Source organism: Littorina saxatilis, linkage group LG10, assembly GCF_037325665.1.
Source record: "Littorina saxatilis isolate snail1 linkage group LG10, US_GU_Lsax_2.0, whole genome shotgun sequence".
In the NCBI taxonomy this organism is placed as follows: Eukaryota; Metazoa; Mollusca; class Gastropoda; order Littorinimorpha; family Littorinidae; genus Littorina; species Littorina saxatilis.
In genome coordinates this window covers 13,128,155-13,148,867 of record NC_090254.1, presented here as the reverse complement: position 1 = coordinate 13,148,867, position 20,713 = coordinate 13,128,155, and the positions used below count along the sequence as shown (strand labels likewise).

The window sequence follows — 20,713 nt, the reverse complement described above, 5'->3', positions numbered from 1 at the left end:
AATGAATGCATTTATCTCATTCATGTTGGAACGACCATGTGCAATACTGTTGACATTTTCTTGTTCTGGTAGTATTCTATTTTCTACCATGTGGAAGTCATTGTGTGCGTGTGTGTGCGAGTGAGTGTGCGAGCGCGTGTGAGTACTGTTGTTAGTTTTAGCATTGTGTTTTTTGTTCTTTTTATTGTTATATGATTGTCTACCATAATTCACCATTATTATTTTGACATTATTTCAAACTTGTTATATATTACAATCGTCCGCCAAATTTCATTGCCGATTGGCAATATTCCAATGAAATTTACTGAATAAACTTGTTTAAACCAACAACGTGATATCAAACAAATTTAGTCAATTTGTCGCTCGAAACTAGAACAACATCACCGTGACAGTTTCAGATATGACGTTATCAAAGTAGTTTTAACAGCATCATTCTACAGTCCGGTCGAGCTTCTGTCGTTCGAGCATATGTCGCGTCGAGCTTTTGTCGCGTCGAGCATTTGTCCGGTCGAGCTTCTGTCGTTCGAGCATATGTCGCGTCGAGCTTTTGTCGCGTCGAGCATTTGTCCATTCGAGCATTTGTCGTTCGAGCATATGTCGCCTCGAGCTTTTGTCGCGTCGAGCATTTGTCCATTCGAGCATTTGTCGTTCGAGATTTTGTCGTTCGAGCTTTTGTCGTTCGAGCTTATGTCGGACACCGATTTACCCTCACTTACTTCCTCGTTTGCTTCCAAAGTAAGCTCTTTTTACGTCACATGCATGCGAAAGTGAGGATGTACTTCAAAGGTCGCTCAAAACTTTGGAAGTAGTCGCAACCTACCCTCAGTTACTTCCTCGCTTTGCTTCGAAGTAAGACCTTCTTCCGGCCCATGCATACGAAAGTAAGGCAACTATTTCCAAGGTCACTCAAAACCTTTGACGTTGTCGCGAACTTCCTCCATAAGCATACGGGCCCAGGAGAGGAACAACTATTGCAATAGAAATGTCTATTTTGTGAGATACCGGTGACTGCAAAACACGCTGTAGCTATTTAAAACGTTGCAACGTGAAAGGGTCTATGACTATGTTCGTTCCCCTTCAGAGATTTAGGTCAGTCCGTCCCTCTTGTTCCATGTGGGGTTACGTTGTATTACAGCAGACAGGCCGAAAGACTCTGGTTAAGTTATACGATAAAGAAGGACTCGGTTTGATAATATTATCTTAATAATATTATATTATAATGAGTAGATCGAGTTTCTGGTTGTCCTGCTGTTTGAGGTTTTTCAGTAAAAAACCTAATGACATCGGCAAACACGATATTTTAAGAAGTCGGTCGTTTTGCCAGAAATTTTAGATATTGAACGACCCATGGAGGTTTGTCGGATCGTATGCATTATCTAAAATGTTCAATGTTCAGTAAACTAACATTAGAGCCGGCAACCACTTAACTACATGTATTGAAAACAAGAGATTATTTACTTAAATAATGAATCGTTCAACAACAACAAAAAGTATTATTTACTAAATAATGAATCTATACCGTATTGTCCGCTAAACAATTCATTATTTATCCTTGTTCGCAAAATAATGCACTTTTTGAGGGCCACATCTTCTCACGTATATTAATTGTGAACATACACTTCTGCCCTCTCGCGGCCGAAAAACACAGCGGCGTTCGTACTCAACCCATCGTAAGGTTGATTTTCTGTCGCATGTAAAACAACACTTGAACAACAAACACAACAACAACAACAACAACAACAACAACAACAACAACAACAACAACAACAACAAGGAAGAGCAAAAACATCAATTTCTTTGTGTTTCCCCCCTCCATTTTGAATGGGCGATAGTCCGTTTTCAAGGGAGGCAAACACCCACGCGTATGTCAAACTAGGCAAAGCGGTGACGTCCCTTGCGCTCGACACTTTCTGAGTTCGGAGATTTTGTTGTATTCAAGCAGGGGCGGACGAGAGGGGGGGGGGGGGGGGGGGGAGGGTGCAGGTGCACCTCCCCTCCAGCAAAAAACATTTTTTCTTCTAAAAGTTGGAAAGCTGATTCTATGACCATTTCTAAGTTCAAATGGCACGAGATGGCACCATTTTGCTTCTTTGGGCAAAAACAAAATCCGGGGGGGGCATGCCCCCGGACCCCCCTAGCAAATTCGGGCGCTTCGTGCCCATCACTTTCACTTTCGATTCAAAGTGCACCCCCCCTTACAAAGCAACTGATCCGCCCCTGTCAAGGACATACATTATATTATCATGCCATGTTTCGTCGGAACATTAGCAATTTAGGAAAATTCATAATCATTTTAAGGGTCGGCATGCATTTTTAAGTGAAATTGCATGTGTTCGATTGTTTAATAGCGATGGAAAGAGCGTCTGCTCTGGTTGAACCGGAACCACGTGTGCCGTTGTTGTAAAAATATTCGATATTGTATGACTTCTGTAACAAAAGGGACCGATCAACATAATAGGCATGTGTGAGACTATCCCATCGCAACCCGCGAATCCCCCGACATGTCTATGAGAAAAGCAATATTATTACCTATTCACGAGAAAGAATGACAATAATTATGCCCAAAACGTACCTGACTTATAACTCCCTCTTCTCTCAGCTGTTTCCACGCAGAGTCGAAATCCAGATATAGATCTAAGCACGTCGTACCAAGGCCGCTAATTGTGTATTCAACAAGCTTGTTTTTTTCTTGCAAAGTACTGTCCCTTGATGACGTTGGGGTGGCATCCCTCACAAAAGACGAAGCTTGAAAGTTGTCACAAATGCCAAGATGAAGAACTATGAGCAATCCACCTTAATACAGACAAACAGTTAAGAAGTTAAACATATCAATGTATTAATGATTGACGTAATTAACGATTTATTTTGGGTCATTGTTTTAAATTTCACAGACAGTAACAGTTCAAACCCATGCCCCTTTTAGTGTACTTTTAACGAACCGTCAAAGCCAAGTAACACGGGCATTTCTCCGTTATCAATCCAAAAATAAAGAATCCTTTTTAGTTTTATTGAATTGAATTGAATTGAATTGAATTGAAGCACTCCTTAAAAAACTGTTGCTTAGTACATGTATTTCTGAATGTGTATAAAAGGGGGCGTTTTGGATGTCGAACTAGTGAGAACAATGATTGGTCTATCAAAAAACATTCCTTGTCTCCTCCCCAGACGGGTCGGATAGAGAGGTACCAGCAAAAAAGGCACAGTAAGCCTCCCGTAAACCATCACAGATACTGTCAGACTTTTGCACACAGTACAAACACCCTTTCATTCAAACACTCACCGCTTGAGAACATCCTAGGTGCCCTCCGTGAAGAGCAAACAATTTTCAAAGAATTTATTTTTGCGTGGTTTATCTTACCCCTGAGCCATCGTGAACCCGTGTGATCCAGTTTCCTTTTTTTCACAATTTAGTCGTCAGTTTGTGATTTTAATGCGACTCGCTGTAAGCTTATCTGCAATAGTACGTTATTTTGTACCTCTGAATCTAAAACGCCACAAACGGCTGCGAACTTGACGGTTCAGAGGAACTGGCGCTCGGCACAAACGTCGTCTGCTATGAGAAAGACGTTCTGCATGACACGTTTCCGGGCTTTTCTTTTTTCAAACTTTCAAAACTTCGAATTGTACTGATCTTGTCTTGATAAAAAAAATTATGTTGTGTAACAAGCTGTCAATTTATTATTAATTTAGTTTTAAAAGTTAGGTCTAGCACCAAAACGAGGCGCCTGATTGTCCGTTCGCATAGTAAACGAACATAAATTCTTTGAAAATGTCTCACTCTCGACAGAAAGCAGCGGGGATGTCCCCGTTCGGTGAGCGTTCAAATGGAAGTATGCTTGCACTGTCTGTAGAGGCTCGGGGAGCTCAGTGATGGTTTACGGGGAGGTTTACTGTGCCTTTAACCTCCTGGGTCGGTATGGATCGTGTACGTGTAGATTTGAAAAATAAATTAAAAAGAAACGCAATGTTTACCTTTTTACAGAAGCAGAAGGTAGATATAGCCTGTCTGCAGGAAACACACATAACAGAACAAGACGTGTCTGTTTGGGAAAAACAGTGGGGTGGACAGATGTTTTATAGTGAAGGAACGCACAACAGCAGGGGAGAACTTATTCTTGTTTCAAAGCACTTTGCAGGTGAAGTGAGCTTATTGAAGAGTTATGATAGAATATTAGTGATTTCCGTAAACAAATAAGATAAAGAGTATATTGTAGTCAATATGTATGCTCAAAATGTAAGTCAAGAAAGAGTAAAATTTGATAAGTTGAATTCAGTGTTGTTAAAGTATACAGAAGAAAACGTGTTGTTAATGGGTGATTTGAATTTAGTTTTGTCCAATGAGTTGGATATTATTGCTGGTGAAAATCATACACAAAATGAAGTGGAGTGGTTGAAAGATATTATGTTTGGATTGAATATGAGTGATGTTTGGAGATTGTTGCATGGCGAGGAAAAAGAGTATACATGGTGCAGACGTAACCCTTTTATTGCTCGGCGACTTGATTATTGTTTTGTAACAGAGGTCCCAAATTGTGTAAGTTGTGAAATTGTGTCAGTTGCAAATACCGACCACAGAGGTGTTTTGTTTGAAATGTGTATTGCCCCATGTGTACGGGGCCCGTGCTACTGGTGCTTTAATAATTCCTATTTGAAAGATCAAGCATTTGTTGAAAAAATGAAGATGTTAATAGAAGCGATGTGTAATATTGTGCCTATTGGTGTCAATGTACAGGATCAATGGGAAACGTGTAAATCTAAGATTAAATCGTGTTGTATAGAATATGGTAAAGCAAGGTCAAGAAGCCAAAGAATGATTTGGTGGATTTACAAGCAAACTTGCAACATTTGGAAAAACAATGTGCAGAACAACCTTAATAATGAGAAATTGCTGGCTGAATTGTTTAATGTTAAGTCGAAATTGGAAATTATGGCCATGGAAAAGGCAAGAGGAGCTCATGTACGATCAAGGGCTAAGTGGGTAGAAGAAGGGGAACGAAACACAATTGTTTTTTGAATTTGGAAAAAATACTTGCTCAAAATAATGTGATGACACATGTGAGGGCAAGTAATGGTGATCCGCCCTGATAATTATGGCCCTTCATGGTCGGCTGGGCGTTAAGCAAACAAACAAACAAAAACAAAGTAATGGTGATATTGTTAATGATCATTTTTTTGGTGTTGAATGAACAAGTACAGTATTATAAATGTTTGTATGGTAAAAGTCCAGAAAGTCAGGAACGCATAACAGCAGAAGCGAATGAATTTTGTGATGAAAACGATTTGGTTAAATTAACGGACGAAGATACATAGTGGGGTATGTGAAGGGATGTTAACGGAAGCAGAGGTGACATCAGCGTTAAAACTTATGAAAAATGGTTTATCACCCGGAAGTGTTTATTGAAATGTTTTGGAGCAGATTAAAGAGCATGATAACAGGCTCGTTTAATGAAGCCTTTCGTAATAATCACTTGTCTTTTACACAAAAACAAGGAATAATAAAGTTATTGCAATAAAGTACAGAGTTACCCAGGGAAGACCATAATAATAGGCGTTCAATTACCCTACTTTACACAGATTATAAGATTTTGGCAAAAGTTTTGAATCAGAGATATGTAAGTTAATAAATGAAGATTTGTTTGTTTGTTTATTTGTTGCTTAACGTCCAGCCGACTACGTAGAGCCATATCAGGACGAATAAATGAAGATCAAGTTGGGTATATAAAAGGAAGAAATATTGGGACCGTGATTCGTACAAAGATGACGTAATAGAATATTTAAATCGAACAAATAAGTCTGGGTTTTTATTAGCCCTTGATTATCATAAAGCGTTTGATTCCATTTATAAAGAATGTATGATAGAAGCATTTCGATCATTTGGTTTTGGGGAAGATTTTCAAAAATGGGCTAAGCTTTTAATGACAGATACTTTTAGTAGTTTTAATCATGGAGGGTGGATTTCTGAACCGTTTTCTTTGACGTGTGGTATAAGACAAGGATGTCCATTTTCACCACTGGCATTCATTTTGGCAGTGGAAATACTTGCCATTAAAATTAGGAAAAGTGACATAGCGGGTGTTGAATTACCATCAATGCTGGACGATGAGATGACACTACATTATTTTTACACAACAGTGGTGATGTTTTTAAAGTTAGAGATAAAATAATACAGTTTGCGCAGTTCTCGGGACTGACCCTGAGTGTAAATAAAACCAAAATAATGAAAATTGGACAGCATTGTCGTCAGCAAAAGTTAGGCTACCGTTTGAGTGCACAGATAAGATTAAGATTTTGGGTATTTATTTTGTAAATAATGATAGAGCAATAAATGTCGAAAAGAATTGGGATTTAAGAGTTCAAAAGATTAAGAAGTTAAATAAAATGTGGAATCGAAGAGATTTAAGTATTCATGCTGAAATTGTCATAATAAAATGTTTTTTATTTCACAGTTGGCATTTGTGATGCAGACAATTGGATTGCCCCTGCGGGTTTTGACAGAAGAGTGTGTTTTTTAAGTTTATTTGGCAGAGAAAGAGTTCGAATAAAAACTCATTTGAAAAAGTTTAAAGAAAAGTCATGGAGAAAGAAATAAGTGAAGGTGGGTTGAAAATGTTAAATGTGCACATTATGCAAGAGTCCTTTTATTTGCAATGGGTCGGACGATTGTATGAAAAGAAGAGAGACGATTGGACGTATATACCGCTATGGTTCCTGTGACATGTTGTTTCAGGGTATGGTTGTTTTGATTTGAATGTTAAACCAGTAAGGAATTGAATTTGACAATGAATGGAAGCCCATTTTGGCAGAGGGTAGTGCGGACACATTTAAATTATAAGATTAATTTGGAAGAGGTTAATATTGATGTACACAATTTTTATAAAAAAATTGTGTTGAGTAATGATTTGAATCGGTATAAAGGTAAAATGTTGTTTTATTCCTATTGGAAAAAAGCTGGAATTGAAAGAGTAAGCGATTTGTTTATAGTTGAAGAAAATATATTAATGTCTGTAGCAGAGGTATATATGCAAATTGGAAACAATAATGCAAATATTTTATTGGATTATTGGGCATTAATAAATGCATTACCCAAATTATGGATTAATTGGATTGAGAATAAACATATTAATGTACATACGGATGAGCAGTTGTTTGATGGTAGCCTGTATATGAAAACAATGAGCCAAATAGGAAAAATGATAGAACAAAAGTGTAGCTACTGCTGTAGAAAAAAAACTTGTGCATATAATATTTGGTTGAGGAAGTTTGGTGTACAAATAGATAAGGAAATTTGGTCCCTTGCCTGTGTTTCCAAAGAAGTGAGGTTAAGAGAATTGCAATGGAAAATTGTACATAACATTTATCCAACAACTATTTTATTATGTAAAATGCAAGTGAGAGAGAATAATAGATGTTGTATATGTTGTACAGAAGTTGATTTTGTTGAACATTTGTAAAGTTGTTTTGGTCTAAGATAGAAAATTGGATAGGGGAAAAGATTGGATTAAGGGTTAAGTTTAAAATGCAGGATATAATATTTGGGTATCAAGACACAAGTTGTAGTAGAAAGATGAGAAATTTTGTAAATCACGTAATATTGATTGGGAAAATGTGTGTTTGTATTTTTAGAAAAACAAATTGTTGTGGATCAGTTTTCGTAATTTTTAAGTTTCAGATATTAAGTAGAACAACTGAATTGTAAATAGACGATGTATTTGTGTAATTGTAAATAGAAAATGGCCTTTATTTGAACTGGTACTATATGTTGTGAGTCCAATAAAAAAAAAAGATAAAAAAATACCTATGAAGAAGGATGCTCGCCGCCTATTAAAGAAAAAAAGGAGGAAAAAAAGAAAAGAAAAGAAAAGAAGAAAACAGTAAAAGGAGGGTTGAAGCAGCCTGCAATGCAACTGAGGTAAACAAAAGAAAAACAAGTCGCGTAAGGCGAAAATACAACATTTAGTCAAGTAGCTGTCGAACTCACAGAATGAAAGTGAACGCAATGCAACGCAGCAAGACCGTATACTCGTAGCATCGTCAGTCCACCGCGCACGGCAAAGGCAGTGAAATTGACAAGAAGAGTGGGGTAGTAATTGCGCTGAGAAGGATAGCACGCTTTTCTGTACCTCTCCTCGTTTTAACTTTCTGAGCGTGTTTTTAATCCAAACATATCATAATCTATATGTTTTTGGAATCAGGAACCGACAAGGAATAAGATGAAGGTGTTTTTAAATTGATTTGGACAATTTAATTTTGATAATAATTTTATATTTTTAATTTTCAGAGCTTGTTTTTAATCCAAATATAACATATTTATATATTTTTGGAATCAGAAAATGATAAAGAATAAGATGTACGTAAATTGGGATCGTTTTATAAAAAAAATATTTTTTTTACAATTTTCAGATTTTTAATGACCAAACTCACTCATTAGTTTTTAAGCCACCAAGCTGAAATGCAATACCAAACCCCGGCCTTCGTCGAAGATTACTTGACCAAAGTTTCAACCAATTTTGTTGAAAAATGAGAGCGTGACAGTGCCGCCTCAACTTTCACGAAAAGCCGGATATGACGTCATCAAAGACATTTATTGAAAAAATGAAAAAAAGTATGGGGATTTCATACCCAGGAACTCTCATGTCAAATTTCATAAAGATCGGTCCAGTAGTTTAGTCTGAATCGCTCTACACACACACACAGACAGACAGACACACACACACACACACACACACACACACACACACACACACACACACCACGACCCTCGTCTCGATTCCCCCCTCTACGTTAAAATATTTAGTCAAAACTTGACTAAATATAACAAGTCGCGTAAGGCGAAAATACAATATTTAGTCAAGTAGCTGTCGAACTCACAGAATGAAACTGAACGCAATGCCATTTTTCAGCAAGACCGTATACTCGTAGCATCAATTGACAAGAAGAGCGGGGTAGTACTTGCGCTGAGAAGGATAGCTTGCTTTTCTGTACCTCTCTTCGTTTTAACTTTCTGAGCGTGTTTTTAATCCAAACATATCATATCTATATGTTTTTGGAATCAGGAACCGACAAGGAATAAGATGAAAGTGTTTTTAAATTGATTTGGACAATTTAATTTTGATAATAATTTTTATGTTTTTAATTTTCAGAGCTTGTTTTTAATCCAAATATAACATATTTATATATTTTTGGAATCCGAAAATGATAAAGAATAAGATGTACGTAACTGTGGATCGTTTTATAAAAAAAATATTTTTTTTACAATTTTCAGATTTTTAATGACCAAACTCACTCATTAGTTTTTAAGCCACCAAGCGGAAATGCAATACCAAACCCCGGCCTTCGTCGAAGATTACTTGACCAAAATTTCAACCAATTTGGTTGAAAAATGAGAGCGTGACAGTGCCGCCTCAACTTTCACGAAAAGCCGGATATGACGTCATCAAAGACATTTATTGAAAAAATGAAAAAAACGTATGGGGATTTTATACCCAGGAACTCTCATGTCAAATTTCATAAAGATCGGTCCAGTAGTTTAGTCTGAATCGCTCTACACACACACACACAGACAGACAGACACACACACACACACACATACACCACGACCCTCGTCTCGATTCCCCCCTCTACGTTAAAATATTTAGTCAAAACTTGACTAAATATAAAAAAAGAAAAACAAAAACACACAAAAAAAGAAAAAACAAGCAAAAAACATAAAACATCACTTCAAGTTGTTCTGCTTTACTGCAAAAAAAACCCCATTGAATGCATTCGGAGTGTATTTTCTTTTATCCTACATACATTAGACATACCACTCGTGTGATAGCAATATCGTAATTCACAGTTCATGTGAATGAGGTCGTGTCTGGCAGGCAACTGGTTTTCCACTGCCCGTGATGCAGAGTCACCGAGACAAACGTCATTATGGGAACATAAACGTCACGCTCTGCTTTTGTGAGTGCATGATGTCTCTTTGCTTTGACATCAAAGATTACAGGAGGCTTGGGAAGAGATCGAGATTCCGTTTAAAGGGTCTTCTAGTTGGGCGCTTCGACTGAGGGACGTTTGGAGCAAAAGACACGCATGTACAGTACATAGGATAAACAGAATACTGCATGGCTTCCTGTGTGATACCAGTTGTACACTCGTTGTGTTCTCAAATATTGAAAAGCTCGCTTTCGCTCGCAATTCAATATTTAAAAAAAACTACTAGTGTAAAACCTGTATCACACAGGAAGCCATGTAGTAGGCCTATTCTCTAGTTGCCGGAGAGTGTTATATACGGTAATAGCTGGCCCACCTGGTTTGAGCTCTCTGGCTCTTAGTCTCAGAAACTTGGTCCAGTCCCTGTCAGCCTCTGTGTTGAATCTGCGTTGCTCCTCCTCGCTAGCGAAGTAGTGCAGATACGTGTCCTTGAACTGCATGTCTCTGAAACACAGACATTTCAACGCATGTCAGACTTAAGAGACACTACTTGCAGCAACAGTAGAACCATAAAACACCAAATTATCCTACATACGTGTGAGATGCCACTCATATGATAACAATATCGTAATATCCACAGTTCATGTGAACGAGGTCGTGTCTGCCAGGGACCTGATTTTCCAGTGCCTGTGATGCCGAGCCACCGGGACAAACGTCATTGGGGGAACACTTTTTCATTCTTACTCCTGGAAGAATACGTACACGTAAAGCTATGCTTTCTAGAGTGACGTCTCTTTGATTTGACGTCAAAGATTACACCAGGTTTTGGGAGAGATCAGGTTCCATTGAAGCGTCTTCAATTTGGGCGCTTCGACTGAGGGACGTTTGGAGCAAAAAAGACGCAAGTACAGTATGTCACACGCTTTCCTTCTTTGCCACTACTAAAGCAAACGTGTACAAGATTGTATGTTACACGCTTTGGAGCATGTGCAAGAACGGATTCAAACTCGAAATTGTCCCTCCAAAAACCCCAAAATGCACACACGACTTTTATTTCTCCTGCTATTATCGTTTCTTCTCTTTACAAATTCTTCAACGCTCAGAATACTGAAAACGGCATCCCAGACGACAGTACTGTTTCCATACGCGAATTTAGCTGCCCTTGGAAAGTGGCTCGCTCAGGAGGCCTGTTAGTCTGAATCTAGAAGGACAGAGTTATGAACATAGATGACAAAGATCCCGGAAAAAACAAACATTTCGCGGATGCAGACACAGAAAGACGTCATGAAGATTGCGATGCTTCAAAAGATATAGACTGTGACGATGACTGTGACGTCATTCACATATACCGAGACGTCATTTATAGTTGTTCGGTCACTTTCGTCAAAAAGTAGATCTCTCCACAATGGCTGCTCCTGTGTTTAGGTTTATCAAGCGTGAGTACGCAAAATGTGTTTGTTCTCTCCTCTGTTGAAGCTGTGAGACATAATCGCCATTACGAGCTAGTCGTGTGGCAGAGAGTTTTCTTGCACACTCGACTGCTGCTGTTTCACTCCGGCTAAAGCCGTCGTGAAACATCTACAGTCTCGTGTGCAAGAAAACTCTCTGTCACACGACTAGCTCGTAATAGCGGGTAATGTAGCATAAACAGAATACTATATGGCTTCCTTTGTGTGGTACCATTTTTACATTCGTTGTGTTTTCAAATACTGAAAAGCTTATAATCCTGAAACTATACCCCTAAGGAGTTACCCCGACAAAATATGCACAGTTTGGCTTTATGATGCAAAGTTAGCCCTTTCTTTGCTGCATCAGAATTTGACATTTAAAATCTGATTCTGTGGGTATCTCCAGGTGGTATTTTTTCTACCTGGTTGCCGTTCATCCAAGTAGGTTTCACCGTTTTATATTCAATTAAATAACCAAAACTATTTATTTTTCGAAAGTACACCCCTTGAAGATAACGATAAAGTAATAAGAGTCGTAGAGCTACACTTTGTTTGCGTGTTATGGGGCATTACGTCATCCATGATGGCGTCAGAATGTTGCGTCTTCGGGTCATAGTGCACATAACTTTAGTGTTTGCTATGAGCACAGACTACGAAGCTTCACAAATAAAGCATGTAAGCATTGTGTGATGTTCCTTGAATATTACGATATGCATTTGGTATGTTTTTACTCTGCGACAGTCGAGATAAACTGTAAATTGTAACTTTACCCCCATTTCGTAAGAATCTGTACGTGCATGCTAGAGTTGTATTAGTAGCGCTCCAGACATACCGTATTTGACGGATTACAAGACGCACCGTTTCATAAGCCGTCTCACAGCTTCAACAGAGGAGAGAACAAACACGGTTTTTTTTTACTCACGCTTTGACAAAACTAACCGCGTCAGCCATGATTGTGGAGAGATCTACTTCTTTGACAGAAGTGACCGAACAACTATGAATGACGTCTCGGTATGTGTGAATGACGTCACAGTCTGTATCTTTTGAAGCATCGCATTCTTTTATGATATGTGTCTGCATGCGCGAAATGGTTGTTCTTTTCGGTTTGTTTCCAAGTATTATCTGTACGCAACTCTGTCCTTCTAAATTCAGATTCAAAGGCCTCATGAGCGAGCCACTTTCCAAGGGCAGCTAAATTCGCGTATGGAAACAGTACTGTCGTCTGGTATGCCGTTTACAGTATTCTCAGTGTTGAAGAATTTGTTAAGGGAAGACACGATAACTGCGGGAGAAATGAAAGCCATGTGAGCACTTTCGGGCTTTTGGATGGACGATTGCGAGTTTTTTTTATTCCGTTCTTGTCATACTCGGATACGTGTAACATACAATCTTGCACATGTTTGCTTTAGTGGCGGCAAAGAAGGAAAGCGTGAGACATAACCATATATTCACACGTGTGTATATATCATGTAAACCAGGTATGGTCAAACTACAACCTGGCACGGACCTCAAAAGTAATTTTCCCCAGCTCGTGATGGCAAAGACACAGAGACAAACTTTATTCTCAAACACTTTGTTGGTTCATCTGTAACTGATACATTTGAACTTAGGTGACACTATAATTGACCGTGTAGCGACGTTTTGCACTCATTTCGCGTTTGAAGTCAGAGATTTCAATTTGGAAGAGAGGTTCAAGAAGACACGTCTTCAACTTGGACACTCCGACTTACACATGGGTTCTCCTCGTTGATATGTCCGTACCAAAACAAAAAACAAAAAATCAAGACGCCAATATTTTTGTAAACATGGATATCATATCTGGAATCCACTACCGCTACGATTCCTGATTCGTGTTGTAACATTACTCACTAGATAAAAAAACGCTCGCGCTGGACCCGAGTACTCTTCAGACTGATTCGCTCCCCCAGTATGAAAGTTTTTGTCTTGTGCACGTTTAAGACCAAGTGATTGCTCTGTGTGAATTACAGGCATTCCCTTTGCTATATAAATACATTGCATGCGAGCCGAGGATGTGCGTGGTGACTGGCCTTTCTCTTTTATTTGATCACAGTGAAACATATACTGCCGACCCTCTTCATAACTGGTGAACTGGTGGCCCACGAAGTTCTTTTACTGTCCTGGCTCGCAGATTCTTGCATTTATCACGACCCAGGTAGTTTTACCAAATTCTTTAATGTAAAGTGAAGGTAAAAGACTGAAACATATGTAAACAAAGGAAACCATAAGAAAAAAATACAAATTAATATGAAAAGAATCAAAACACAAAATTGCGACCTCTAAACCATCGCATTCGCAACCGAGCAACCAACGCTTGGTAGAAAATGGGGTACACAAAAAATCAAATTATTCAAACACACAACGCGCAAAGCCTGGTGGCCACACGCTGGCTCAGTGGCTGGCTGCTCTATTTTGCAAATCGTCTCGCATGCGATACGCATGCTTTTCATGAGCGTCACACAGTGACGCGTTCGGCTGTTCAAAAATACTCCCTGGCTGGTGTGAATCCCTCCCACCGCCAAGTCGTTTTTGTGGTTTATTTCGCATTTAGGTACCAGGTAACAAATTGAAGTTTTAATACGATCAATCGGACCTATTATCAAGTTAGTGTATCAACTTTTGAACGAACTGCGCCCAGTAGTTTCCCAGCAATAAGCTGTTAAGTCGAGACAGACACACAGATACACACACAGACACACAATTAAAGTCTGCTGGACCCTCCTACTGCGTACTCGGGGAAAATTGTTCTATTAACTGAATTATAACAGCGACAATGGCCTGAGCGCGCACAGTAATGGCTCAGTCACTTCAATTAAACGCCAAATTACCAAATACACACGTGTTGTGTTAGACTGGGTGGATGTGACCAAGTTCTACGTGCAATATTAGGTTATTGTGCTTCCAGAAGAGTTGATTTAAAAGGCAAGTTTGCATATAAATAGCCAACATATGGACCTATGTAACGTACGTACAATTTTTCAAGCCAGTGAGTTGCATGGGAGGACAATATGATGTCACATGTGCCATCGGGGACGCACTGTTTGTAGAAATTCACGTTGGTTGCCAAGGGATACACGTTGCTGAACTTTGACATATAGCTCGTCTCGTCTGAAAAAAATCAATGCTCGTTGTTTGAAAGATACCTTTCCTTCCATGAAAACGATCATGTATAGCCATCAGCAGATAACGAAACATCCTTCCACTCAGACACATCCAACAAATCAACAACCTGGACCATGTGCAGAATGGGAATTTCTGCAGAGTTAATTTCGCGGGTTGACCCAAGTGTCCTTTACCAAATGAAGTCAAACCAAAAATTCCACTCCGCACAGGAAGCAACCAGGCAGTCGATGTATGTGTCCAAGGGTAGAGATGCCCCCCATGTGAACCAGAAGTTTAGACAGATCTATGATGACCGGAGGTCCCCCCCCCCCCCCAAAAAAAAGTGGTTTTCTTTATATATTTGTTTAAGGTAGAGATTAAGACAATTAATGCCTACAAAAGTCACAGTTGTCATTTGCTTCGTACGTCTGTGTGTCTTGACCAGTACTCTTGATTTTGGTACCGTTGTGTTCCTAAGACTCTGCACTTTCCTTTGACATCAGGCTCACTGTGTATAACTGGATCAAACACGTGATAACCGCAAATGAATAAAGTAATTCGTTTTTTTCCGATTAAGGTACATACAGCGACTAATTAAAACCTGGCAGTGTGGAGGTTATCACCGCAACAGTTGGACTATATCCTTATGTACCCGTCTACGTATGTTTGGTTTTAATTATTTGCAAGAGGATGCAGATATTCAGGAAAATATGAAATGCAAATGGCCGCCATAATTAATATTTTGTCGATATCTACTTCCTCTAGCAGATAATCAAAACCTAACATACGTAGACGGTTACATAAGGATGAAGACCAACTGTTGCGGTGATACTATCCTCACTGACAAGTTCCAATATTAGTCGCTGTATATGTACTTTAATCGGAAAAAAAACTAATTACTTTATTCATTTGCGGTTATCACGTGGTTGATCCAGTTATACACAGTGAGTACCAAAATCAAGAGTACTGCTCAAGAAACAAAGACGTACGAAGCAATTGAAAACTGTGACTTTCGTAGGTATCAATACGATTACCACAGAAATTTAAATTAAGACACCTAAAGTTATGTTTTGAACGCTTGAGATATCTAATGCGTACATGTGTGTGTGTGTGTGTGTGTGTGTGTGTGTGTGTGTGTGTGTGTGTGTGTGTGTGTGTGTGTGTGTGTGTGTGTGTGTATCTGCGTCAGAGTGTGAGCGCATGCGTGTGCCAGTGCCGGTGAGATAAAAAGAACGACTCCATTTAACTGACCCCCCAAAAAGTAAATGTAGCACTAAACTTTGTTTCACTTTAAAAATCGAAAGTGCGAGTAGTGGGTCACAACGCCATACCTGAGAGCCTGTGAAAGAGGCTGTTGAAATCATTCCTCTCTTGGTCTTCGTATACAATCTGTATGGGCAGAGACTCCCCGTGTTTTTTTCGCAGCTGACCTGTTCATAGTTGCTTTCAATTATAAACAGTAGGTTTCGTTTAAAAACAGTAGGTGTCATAACAAAACAGTAGCTTCTGTTCAAGTAGGTTTCAATAAAAAAACACACCAGTAGGTCACGTTACGAAACTGTAGGTTTTCATATAAACCAGAAGGCTTCATTACAAAACAGTAGGTTTCATTACTAAACAGTAGACTTCATAACTAAACAGTAGGCTCCATTACAAAACAGTAGGTTTTATTACAAAACAGTAGGCTTCATAACAAAACAGTAGGCTCCATTACAACACAGTACGTTTTATTACAAAACAGTAGGTTACAATACTAATAAGTAGATTCAATTTCATAACAGAAGGTTTCATAACAATACAGTGGGTTTCATTACAAAACAGTAGGTTTCATTACATTTAACAGTAGGTTTCATCACAAAACAGGAGGTTTTATTATAAAACGGTAGGTGTCATTAGAAAACAGTAGGTTACAATACTTAACAGTAGGCTTCAGCGCAAAGCAGTAGGCTTCATTACGAACCATGAGGTTTCATTGCAAAACTTTAGTTTTCATTGCAAAGCAGGTTTCAAACATGAAAGAAACATAAGAAAAATGAATGAATGGATGCATTTATTCATATATAGGATAATGAATGAAACAGCAAATGAATGAATAAATCCTAATGCCAACATTCGCAAACAAATAAAACACAACCCAATACAACAGAACAAGACATCAAGGCACAATTATGAAAGCTCAATACAACAAAAATCCACAAACACAACTCACTGATGATGCTAGAGATGACATGCATGGAACAATATCCGTCGTTTGTTCCATAGTCTCCTATAGTGAACACCTGGCCCTGCCGTACTGGTATGGTATCTATTGACATTGAACGCTTTTGTGTGACATGGAGTTTGTACCGTAGTAACATGTAGTTAGCCCCTGCCTCTGGTATGGTATCTATTGACATTGAACGCTTATGTGTAACACGGAGTTTGTACTAAAGTCACCTATAGTGAACGCCTGCCCCTGCTGTACTGGTATGATATCTATTGACATTGAACGCTTTTGTGTGACATGGAGTTTGTACTATAGTCACCTATAGTAAACACCTGAACGCCTGCCCCTGCTGTACTGGTATGGTATCTTTTGACATTGAACGCTTTTAGGAAACATGGAGTTTGTACCATAGTCACCTATATTGAACACCTGCCCCTGCTGTACTGGTATGGTATCTATTGACATTGAACGCTTTCAGGAAACATGAAGTTTGTACCATATTCACCTATATTGAACACCTGCCCCTGCTGTACTGGTATGGTATCTATTGACATTGAACGCTTTTAGGAAACATGGAGTTTGTACCATAGTCACCTATATTGAACACCTGCCCCTGCTGTACTGGTATGGTATCTACTGACATTGAATACCTTTGTGCGGCGCCGTTTGTCTGAGTAGAGTACTTTGGAGGTCAAGTCTAAAAGAACATACATGAATCCAAAAACAAAAAGACTGTCAATGTTCCAAAACTCAGAATAAAAACACAAGAAAGTTATGTTGTTGGTGCGTTTAATCATTGACAACACAAAACGTGACGTTCACAGATATTTCAACTCAGCGGTCTTTTAGAAAGAACATACATGTATGTGTAACAGAAACACTGGTTTACTTTGAACACATCTGGAAACAGTGCTTGATGCGACAACGAATGACAGAAATAAAATAGAAATCTTTTTTTCAGCTGAGATACAGAATGACAAAAAGAACATTGACATTACGATTAACGTACGTTTTGAATCAATGTCAGCGAGCATACATTATAATCTAGAATCGTTACACAGAATGCTATTGGGACCAATATGATTTGCAGGTTTTCCTAAGGAGCCAAGGCAAGCAGCAAAGAGCGAAACCGTTCTATCTGAAGTCAGCCTTACCCAAAAAAGACAGAATCAAAGGTTCAGAAGAGAACGATGTTCCAATGCTTTGTTTGCCCAGCGTGTCGCCATAGTGACCAGACCCTGCCTTCCAGAACGGTAAGTGGCTGCCTTTGTCTCTCGGTGACGTCATATCTCCGAGTAAAGTAGATAGTTGCTTGCGAGATATTAGCCGAACCTGCGATTGAGAAAAAACATTAGTTTTAGATTTCCTGTAAAACTCTCAACCAGATCCGAAAATAAATGCGACTGAATGCTTTGTCAAGAACAACACTCTCTCGTGGTGAAACCTCTTCTTTGTCTCGCCGGGGAAAAAAACCTAGGTGTACATCAATACATACATCTAAAACCTACATGAGCAAAACGTTTGACTGGAATCACAATGGTAAGAATTCTTTCAGTTCGGGGAGAAAAACAAGTGTCGCAACAATCCTTCTGAACGGTTTAGTTTAATGATAAAGAAGTTAGTGTAGTCCGGCTGAGGGACCACTGGTGTACGTTTTCATTATGAGTAAAACAAAGCAACGTTCGTACAATTCTCAAGAAGAAAAACAAACTGCCTTTGATGATTAGCACTATCTTGTAATGAAAGGGTTAGATGCTATTCTTAATCCTTTGAACATTTGGTCAATTTTGACATAATGTTTAACATAGACGGGGAACCGAACCGAGGGTAGTGTTGTGTGAATGTATGTATGTATGTCTGTGTGTAGACAGCAATTCCAGGAAATCTACCGGACGGATATTTATCAAACTTTGCATCGAAGTTCTCCCAGATCATATCCCCGCATGTGTTACTCATTTTTCGATAAACGTTTTTATGACGTCATATCCGGCTTTTTGCTAAACTTGAGGCTGCACTGTACATGTGGTGTCGTCAGTTTACATTCATGATTGAAATGTTGGTCATGTAATCTTCGACAAAGTCTGGGCTATGGGATTGCATTTCAGCTTGGAACAATTAATTAATGAATTTAGACATTAACAATCTAAAATTTGAATAAAAATATTAAAATATTTGTAATCAATCCAAAAATGCTTTCATTCTATTCTTAATCATTTCCTGAATCGAAAAACATATAGATATGTTATGTTTGGATTAAAAACAAGCTCACGCGCAGAAAGTTAAAAAGAATAAAGAAGAGCACGTTTTTCTGTTAACGCTATACAGGCTTGTCACTTTTACCACGCTTTTTACGTAAACGTGTCAGCGGTTTCGACAAAGCTATATTGTCTTGGTGGAAAAATGAAGTGCGTTCAATTTCAATCTGTGATTACGACAGATTGACTTAATGTAATAATTTTGCTTCTATATATATATACGACTAGTGTCTGTGTGTCTGTGTGTCTGTGTGTGTGTCTGTCTGTGCGCGATGCACGGCCAAAGTTCTCGATGGATCTGCTTCAAATTTGGTGGGCTTATTCAGAGAGACCCCGGACACAACCTCATCGATGAGATATTTCAACACGTGCTCTCAGCGCGCAGCGCTGAAGCGATTTTGGTTCCACCTCAGCTATTTTGGTTCCACCTCAGCTACCCGGGCCCCCATACCGACACACCATAGCCGCTACCACCACATCACAACGCCAAAGTTCTCGGTGGATCTTTTTCAAATTTGGACACCGTATTCAGCTACACCCCGGACACAATATCATCGATGAGATATTTCAACACGTGCTCTCAGCGCGCAGCGCTGAACTGATTTGGGTTTTTGTGTTCATTTCACCATTATAAGTAACTCTTCCTTATCTTCTCCAGTGTTTGGCGTTTATCTCCCTTCCTTCGTGTGGCTTTCCCGTTTGTAACTTACTATTACTATTTTTAGAATGTCACTGCGCTGTCCACTGCGCTGTCCACAACGCTTCCCTTGCACCCGTAAGTTGTTCTTACTGTCAAAGTGAAAAGGTCGAATCAATTTATAGCCACGCGAAAAATACACTCTCACCTATCTCTATATATTTATAGATACAGATATGCATATATATATACGGCTTCTGTGTGTGTGTGTGTGTTTGTGTGTGTGTGTGGGCAAAAACCTGTGTATTGTAGAGTTCTGTTTGTGATGTGGTCTAGCGGCTTTTGTCTGTCTGTATGTTCTGGCATGTGAGAAGCCACATCAGATAATATAGGGCTAAGAAATAAGCTCTAAAATTCTCATTCCCGTTTGACAGGACTTCGCCTTCAAAGGTGATTGTGGTGAACCGCAACGCTGTCTGTCTCTGTCTCGCGCCGTTCACCCCAAATTCCCGTTTCTGAGTTGCTATTTATAGAATGTCACTGCGCTGTCCAGAACGCTTCCCTTGCACCCGTAAGTTGTTCTTACTGTCAAAGTGAAAAGGTCGAATCAATTTATAGCCACGCGAAAAATACACTCTCACCTATCTCTATATATTTATAGATATAGATATACATATATATATATACGGCTTCTCTGTGTGTGTGTGTTTGTGTGTGTGTGTGTGGGCAAAAACCTGTGGATTGTAGAGTTCTGTTTGTGATGGGGTCTAGCGGCTTTTGTCTGTCTGTATGTTCTGGCATTTGAGAAGCCACAACAGATAATATAGGGCTAAGAAATAAGCTCTAAAATTCTCAATCCCGTTTGACAGGACTTCGCCTGCAAAGGTGATTGTGATGAACCGCCACGCTGTCTGTCTCTGTCTCGCGATTCACCCCGGCGAAGCCGGGTATTCCTCTAGTTACGCTATATGTTTGTTATACCCTGGTAAATATGTTAGTGTTACGACCAAAACAGGGTCAGTGTGAACCCCAGAGAAGCCTGATGATCAGTGACGCACCACACCGACCTCTCTAGCCAGTCACGCGTGCCTTATATGCACGCTTATCACAACTGTCATGTTCTGTTTCACTG

The 20,713-nt window shown here is 39.2% G+C and overlaps 2 protein-coding genes across 2 annotated transcripts in view; one reads left to right on the top strand and one right to left on the bottom strand.

Moving 5' to 3' along the window:
* LOC138978212 (uncharacterized) overlaps window positions 1–20,713 on the top strand; it is a 448,901-nt gene that overhangs the window by 360,423 nt on the left and 67,765 nt on the right. The gene's annotated exons all lie outside the window — the stretch shown is intronic.
* LOC138978201 (uncharacterized) overlaps window positions 1–20,713 on the bottom strand; it is a 41,672-nt gene that overhangs the window by 13,206 nt on the left and 7,753 nt on the right. Inside the window, exons 3-8 of the mRNA XM_070350865.1 lie at window positions 17,844–18,021; window positions 16,693–16,788; window positions 15,815–15,913; window positions 14,354–14,489; window positions 10,292–10,419; window positions 2,573–2,793 (exon numbers count right to left, since the gene is read on the bottom strand). Coding sequence (XP_070206966.1) covers window positions 2,573–2,793; window positions 10,292–10,419; window positions 14,354–14,489; window positions 15,815–15,913; window positions 16,693–16,788; window positions 17,844–17,976 — 813 coding nt within the window. The 5' untranslated portion in view covers window positions 17,977–18,021. The remainder of the gene's footprint in view (window positions 1–2,572; window positions 2,794–10,291; window positions 10,420–14,353; window positions 14,490–15,814; window positions 15,914–16,692; window positions 16,789–17,843; window positions 18,022–20,713) is intronic.